The sequence below is a fragment of the Labrus bergylta genome, chromosome 10 (assembly GCF_963930695.1).
Source record: "Labrus bergylta chromosome 10, fLabBer1.1, whole genome shotgun sequence".
Classification (NCBI taxonomy): Eukaryota; Metazoa; Chordata; class Actinopteri; order Labriformes; family Labridae; genus Labrus; species Labrus bergylta.
Genome location: NC_089204.1, coordinates 21,259,847 through 21,267,324, shown reverse-complemented (window position 1 = coordinate 21,267,324; position 7,478 = coordinate 21,259,847). Strand labels below are relative to the sequence as shown.

The window sequence follows — 7,478 nt, the reverse complement described above, 5'->3', positions numbered from 1 at the left end:
GCACTTACGCTCTCTCATTTGCCTTCCTTTGTGCAAGATTGACTTCAGTTTCCTGTTTTGCATAAAACATAAGGACTGTAGCAGTGAAATGGAAATATTCAGTTTTAACTTTTCATTGCAGTTTGAGTCAAACAAAATAACCAAAATAGGGGACAGGCTTCTTCTGTAGAGTTGTATGGATGTACAATAACAATTTAAATGCAAAAACAAAAGTAACAAAAGGCAAATAGCCAGTGATTAAGACTACACTTTATTTTTCAAACTGAACTGAGAATTTCACAATGAAATAAATCCCAAGCAGAGAAAATTGGAGTTAAAATTTGATATTGTTGTCCATTATAGTGACTAAAAATATTTGGTCACATATGAAAAACAGGCTTCAGAATGGTTAACATTTTGAAAAAAACAGATTGCTTCACACACATTTTAAGATATAATTTAAAAATGCACAAGACAATCTTCATTTTACGAATTGGTGTGCCAACATGAAATATTTTATTCCCTTGTAACACCATATTTAGCCCAATGGCTTCAAAGTTTGACACCCTGGGGAATATGCTAATATTCACTTTTGGTAGGAGATTAAAAGACGCCACTTTCCATTTTGTCCAGTCAGTTGCTTCAGCCAGCAAATTAGCCTCTGATTCAAAGGTTACAATATGTTTAAAACTTTATTTTAATCATAGTGTTTAAGGCTGAATATCTCACTTTCAAACCCACTTTTAAAGAACATTTCCAGATTTGGTGTAAAACAATAACATATTTTTGGCTGGGACCTATATAGTTGACCAAAACAGAGACTCCAAGACATAACTGAGAGCTTTAGAGGGCTATTATCTATTGTGCAGCTTAATTACATTAACCTATTTACATTAGCCAGCGGCTGAGCTTCATATTTGTAAAAAGATACGAGAAGGAAATTAATAGAAGATAAAAAATTCTTAACAAAACCTTTACTCTGAATGACTAAGCGTTTTTGAGTTGAAATTGCTAACTTGTTAGCAAGCTGTTGTCGTTAGTGCTCCTATTGTGTCTTGTCTATCCACCTGATGAATATAAGTCCAATAAACACTCTTTTTAGGCTCTTTTTGTGGTTTTTCCTGAGCTAAATCATGCTCTTTAGCTAGTCGGTGCTCAACTACATTAAGCTAGTTGCTAGCTGTGACTTTTGTTTCCTGTCGAGATAGACGACTCAGGTGATAGATCTCTGCAAATGTATATCTTTTAACATTGTCAAGCTGTTATCCAAGTGTTATTTGATGGATTGTTAAAAATATGTAATTGCCCTATTAATAATAAGTATTTTAATTCTGTAATTTGAAATACCTCACTATAAGCTGGCGTACATCAGCAGTATCAAAAGTTTGAAAAACTCAAATCAGAAAAAAACTTGTTACATCATTATTTCAAAAATAAATTTTGTTGCATTTGATTGTAAGCAGCATAAAAATTACATGTTACATTCTCTCCTCCTTAGCAAGTAATGAAGCATATTTTCGAAAATGTCAAACTATTATTTTCGCTTAAAATAAACGGACAGATTGTGAGCAGAAAAGGGGATTATCTTCAACCTTTAATTATACAACAATGAAATAAACAATATCCCACTTTTTGGACGCTGTAGCCATACATAGAAAAACAAACAGTGATACTTTTTTAATAGTAACATTGACAAAATAAATAAACCTAATGTACAGGTAATCTTACACACAATCAATATCATTTGTCTATCAAAAATCCTTTACAATTTTATACTGTAAGTCATATTTGGTCAGAGGACGAAAAAAAAAAGGTAAAACTTTTAAGGGCTGAGCAAAATGTTCCAGTATTAAAAACTGAGTGACAGAAGGAAAAAGGCAGTACTTAAACATTTAATCTCAGCAGTGAATCAATTCACGCACTGATATTAAGCACACTAAAAAGGTTTGTTTCTTAGTCAGACATGACAGCTTAGCGTTGGTAGGTTGTGTGGTTACACCTGCTTACATCCCAACCACAGTGACTTTTAAGATGAATATGAACCTCAGAGTTCCTCCTGGTTTTCACAGTGAGGAGCCTTTCACACACCAGCATTTGTCCAGACTTCTCTTCAAAAGGCACACAAGATACTCAAATTTGTACAACTTAACTGCTTAATTCTCCCTCCAAAGTGGCGAGATGACAAGCTTCAACACCTTTTAAAAGCGACAAATCAGCACTTACTACTTCACAGATTGAGTAATGTTCAGCAAGTCCAAAATAACACCTGAAAATAGCTTCTTAATGATTCAAAAGCAGTACATAATGCATGAGAACTGAAAATGTCCTTGGTGTATGCTTTTACTGACTGAGAGCAGCACTCAGAAACTGATATGCAAAGTAATTTTCACAATGTCCCACAATAGCAAGCTACATGTTTGTCACTGACAGCACACGCGTAAATTTTCCACGGTGAACTGATACACATCATAACTGAAAGCAAATATTCTTATTTAAAGTACATATGAAAGAGACATGTAAAACCTGAAGATACAAAAGCCACCTGTATCATAATGGTGGTTTCTTGCAATGAGAACAAGTTTGATTTTATCCGTATATGTGCTTTTTTTTCAGCGTTTTAAAAATACTCCTCTGCCCACCGATGTTAATTTGAAAGATTTGTATCCAGTTACTGCAGCCAGAGATGGCTGGGATGTCTGCCAAGAATAAGGAGATGCAAACCATGCAAGTCCCTCATTTTACAGGCTTAAAGACAATCTTCTCATGTATCTGCAGTGCAGGAGTGAGCAAACACGTTCTTAGTGTGAAACGATGAGCAGACGCATAGCAAAAGTGGCCCTTCCTCCCCTGTCTCCATCCCAAACATACGACATCCTCTCTCCGACCTCCTCCCTCGCTCCCTCATCACTGATTCAAATGCTCATTCAACTGCGAGTGTGACCTTCTATGGTGACAACACTCATCCTTAGCACAATCTCACCGTGCCTGAAGTTAACAGAACTACCACAGCAGGCAGAGGGTAATCTGGTAAAACACTTCATTTATTACACATCCTTTAAGGATTTAATTTTCCATTAGGTTTAGTCATTATTTTGTGTTTTATTTGTAGGAGAGTTCTCTCTGAATTTAAGTGTTACCAAGTTTCTGCACAGAAAACATGTCGTCCTTTTCCTCATTCCTCACTGCCCTCTAGAAAAACTCAAACAAAACTATCTTAACTTTCTCTCTGAATTGGAAACTGAGAAGATTGATTCCTACTTGTAATGACACTTTAAACCCAGAAATATCTGGCAAGCAGCCATTTAAACCAAAGGTATTATTATCTTATTTCTTTTTCATCTCATCCCAAACATAATAACATTGGAGACTAATCGCTTCTGTTGTTTTCCAATCCATACGAGTGAAGGAACCAATAAAAACCATTAACTCTGTTTTCAAAGAAAATATGCATCACGTTGTCTGGAGTTCAACCAGGTTGAACTTTACCCGGCAAAGCATACTCCTCAACCATTGGCCAAGAAGTATACGTGGTTCACCCCACCTGGCAATTCTAAGCACGAGATACAAATTTTGCCTGCATTTGTGCATGAGCTAGCATCCCTTGTTCTGAAAGAAATAGGTCAAATGTCTCTTCGGATTACTCTCTATTCCATAGACACACAGATCAGAGTCCCTGGACGATACAACATTAGGTCAAAGTGTTTTTGGTCCTTTCTGCAATTAATTGAAGTAGCACATATTTCGTTTCCAAGAATCACACTGTTTCCATGGACTGATAAATCTCATTGCTTGGGTCTCTGGTAGGAACTACTGTGAGCTTTTCGAGGATGCGATTAGACATTACTTATATAAAATGTTTAAATGACTGAGTTAAAGTCCTGCTGTAGCATACCTGAGCCAGATTTCAAGTGGGGCTTTCACTTGTGCTGTGTCTTCCTTTAAAAAGTTCTAAATGGCTTTGACAACCTCTTGAGCTGAACCTGACCGTTTTCTTGCACAGTCCTATGTACTCCGGTAAGTCTTGATGATATCTTTGATTGTCCTCCTGCAGATGGGACAGCATGCATTGGCCATCTTCTTTAGCTTTAGGCCACAGGTGTAGCAGAGACACATGTGTCCACAGGCATAGAGGACGGTGTCCACCACATTCTCGTAGCAAATGGTGCATTCGTCACTCCAAGAGCCTGAGCTGGATAGAAAGGTTGGGGAATCTGGCTGGCTGGAGAATGGAGAGCTTGAGGTTGTACCTATGATGGGGAAAGTAGAACCCATTAGAGATCAGTGAGTGTGAGAGAAATAATCCCCAAATTTGCCAGAAATTAGTAGTTCAGGCAGACAACTGTGAGTACCCTGTCCACTGTTTTTCTCTGCTTGTGATGGTTCAGGAAAAAATGTTTGTAGGAATATTTGTGTTCAAGTTCTCACTCCTTCTGCCAAGACTTTTTTTCTCTCATACTGCCTGCAGCTTTAGACTGTAGTGATGTCAGGAATCACTGCTTCACATCACCAAGGTAAATATTTGCTTCATGTGCAAACACGCGTATTGTGAGTTGACGTCTTGCTGTGTGTTGGGTCAGTGTTTGTGTGCCTCTGGCTGGTTTATGTCTGCACTTTAATGAAGTTCTTACACAAACAAAATTAAACAACAACAGAGACAAAAAGAAATCATGAAATCTGGAAAGGAAATACATGACACACATCAGTTCTTGAATGGAGACGATGACCTGTCATTACAAAGGAAAACCGAAGCTCATCTAGACTACACAGTTATTTTATCAGATTATCGGAGAACAATCTGATTGATTGAGAGAGTAATTACTCTCCATTATTCTCTGAAAAGAAGAACAATAGCTTCAGGTAACCCATGGGAATGAAAGCTTGGACCAACCTGTAGAGGAAGAAAAGACTGCGTTGTAGTTGGCATTTAGGCTTGAATTGAGGTTGATGTTCATGTTCAGGTTGGCCTCGGAGTTGCCGCTGCAAAACATTGTGGGGGTGTTGGGTGTACAGGATGGGGAGCTGGGAACCGAGGGGCCTCGGAGGTCTGGGTGTGAAGATGAGCCTGAAGGCGCAGAAAAGAAACAAAAGATTAGCCAAACGTGGATTATGGATGAGAGTAGAGCAAAAACACATTTTTCCAAAACCATTGCAGATACCTTGCCGATAGTATCAGATGATACAGAGAACATCTCCAATACCAATAACTCCATACTGGTTAGAAAACACTGACTGCCGACAGCTTGCTGGCTTTGATCAACATAATACTCTCTTCAAGTTGATCTTTTGTCGGGTGTATAAATAGTGGTTTTTGATCAGCGCTTTGAGTGGTGGATTTTGTTGGAAGACTTGTTGGAAGGTCAAATGAAAAGCATTGGTCACTTGGTCACACTCCAATATTTCCGTCTTTCACACTATGCATCTTTGAGAAGTCAGCCAGAGTTGCTAATGAGTGAGATGATGTCTTTTTGCATCTGTCTCACTGTCTCAGTCTGTCACACTCTTTCTATCACATTTAAAATCTTCTCTATCACCAAGCACTGACTTGTACGTCCACAGTGTCTGTGTGTGGGTGAGTGAGAGTGAGTTGGCGGACTCTCGTCAGAAATGCCAAACCCCTCGCCTGTCCTTCCTTCTGAGCCCACAATCCCTCTGGGAAGGGTACAAAATGCTTCCACAGACTATCTGTTGTCGGTCTTGTGTGATCCGTCCCCATCCACACCCCATAACCATCGGCTCTGGCATTGGTTTTCATTTTGGCAGCTCATTTAGAATACTGACCCCGATTCCACTGACAAATCCCGGTCTAGTCTGCCTGGCAGGCTCGTGACATTGTTGTACACATTGTCCTTCAAGTGACCATGGCAAAAATACACTACACCATCAGACTGGAAGCTTACTTGATCCAACCAACAATCCCAAGTGTCATTACTCTAGTACTGGTAGTTCACATCCTGTCCCAAAATGTGATGATCCACATTTTCCTACAGCTAAAAAAGTACAGCAGATGGTGTAAAATGTCAGTAAAAGTTTCTTTACTGTATTTCTGTGGTCTGTTTACAACAAAATATACACAGTTTGTTTCCTAACTCAAACCGTGTGCTCTGACCCATTCCTCTGAACTCTGATGCCTTTTCCTTTGACCATTTCAACCACTGCAGTGTCAGTTTCAGACTACATTAACATACTAGCTTTTCAGTCATGCAACAACTTGATTGCTACCAAGAAATCAACAGAGATACAAAGTGTACAAGAGCACAGGGCCTGTGCTAACCCATACAAAAACTTTTCCATAATTAGTTTGCTTTTAAGGTTGGCGCTGGGATCAATTTGTTTGCCCCATTTTGCTGAGACATGCATTTTTCAGAGTCATCTATTCATTTATTCGTTATATTATCATATTTTAGAGAGGATGCAGAGTCATGAATGCATATAGTAGCATTTACTCAACCTTCCATTGCCTATTTAACATGAGCTATGTGACAGCCCGGCTGTTAGCAAATGTCTTGGTCAAACTCTAATAAGAAAGAATGGATAACCTTCATGTCTATTCATGTACCCTTTCATCAAGGGGACCTTTCATCTTCACTCCTATTATGAATTTACTGCTGGCTGAGCCACCAGGAATGGATATGTGAATGTCTTGAGATATGCAAGCAGTGCAGGAGGTTTATTTGTGGTTGAGCATGTGTATGGTGGCTTTCAGCACTTGTTTATCAAATACAGAGATCCATGCCTCATCATGTCAACTTATTTATTTCCATTTTAGTGTCTGAAAGAAGTTTGGCTTTAAATGCCACATCAGCTGAATGGTCTGTCTAGAGAGTGGATGAGCCTGCAAACACAAAACTGATGGAACTTTTCAAATAGAAATGCTAACTTCTTTGTAAACTGCTCATTTTCACCTTCAACAGATGTGGAGCAACATTAGCATTTATCTGGAATCGTTTTAAGACTAATGTTAACTCGTTTTTAAGCTCTTTCATTGTCTCTACAAACTCTTGAGGGAAATATCTTGCTCTTAAGCTGCCGACTTGAATGCCACTTGCTAATTGTGCCTGTATTGGGTTTTGAATCTTTTACAGAACTGTCTCACTTTGTGAAACAATAAAGTTAATCTTAAATCCTATGAGTCTTAAAATGGTGCTCTTAATTCTGGGGAAAAAAAGCTAGAGCATGATCACTATATCGGTAGCTGATATCAGCCATTCACAGATTGTGTCCAGAACAGAGCAAGATTGCAATACTCTCAGCACCGTCTGCATCGCATATAGCAAACATCACAGTTCAGCAGATCTTGCTTCACACTGCAATATGTCGTCAATGTTCTACAATATAATATTCTTTAATAATATTGTTTGTTTGAAAGAGTAGCCTTCTGATATTTCAGTCCAAAAATTAAATGTATCAGTCACAATATATGTAAACTGTGAGTTTCCCCTCTTAAGATAGGCATCTGTATCAATCCAAAGAAAACCCTCATATCAGCTGAGCTCAGCAAA

At 38.5% G+C, this 7,478-nt stretch overlaps 1 protein-coding gene across 1 annotated transcript in view; it reads right to left on the bottom strand.

The window, feature by feature from the left end:
- Positions 1 to 237: 237 nt before the first annotated feature.
- The window catches only part of LOC109981934 (E3 ubiquitin-protein ligase NEURL1), a 32,755-nt gene continuing 25,514 nt past the window's right edge, over positions 238 to 7,478 (bottom strand). The window contains exons 5-6 of the mRNA XM_020630926.3: positions 4,868 to 5,041; positions 238 to 4,226 (exon numbers count right to left, since the gene is read on the bottom strand). Of these exons, the coding sequence (XP_020486582.2) occupies positions 3,982 to 4,226; positions 4,868 to 5,041 (419 nt within the window). The 3' untranslated portion in view covers positions 238 to 3,981. The remainder of the gene's footprint in view (positions 4,227 to 4,867; positions 5,042 to 7,478) is intronic.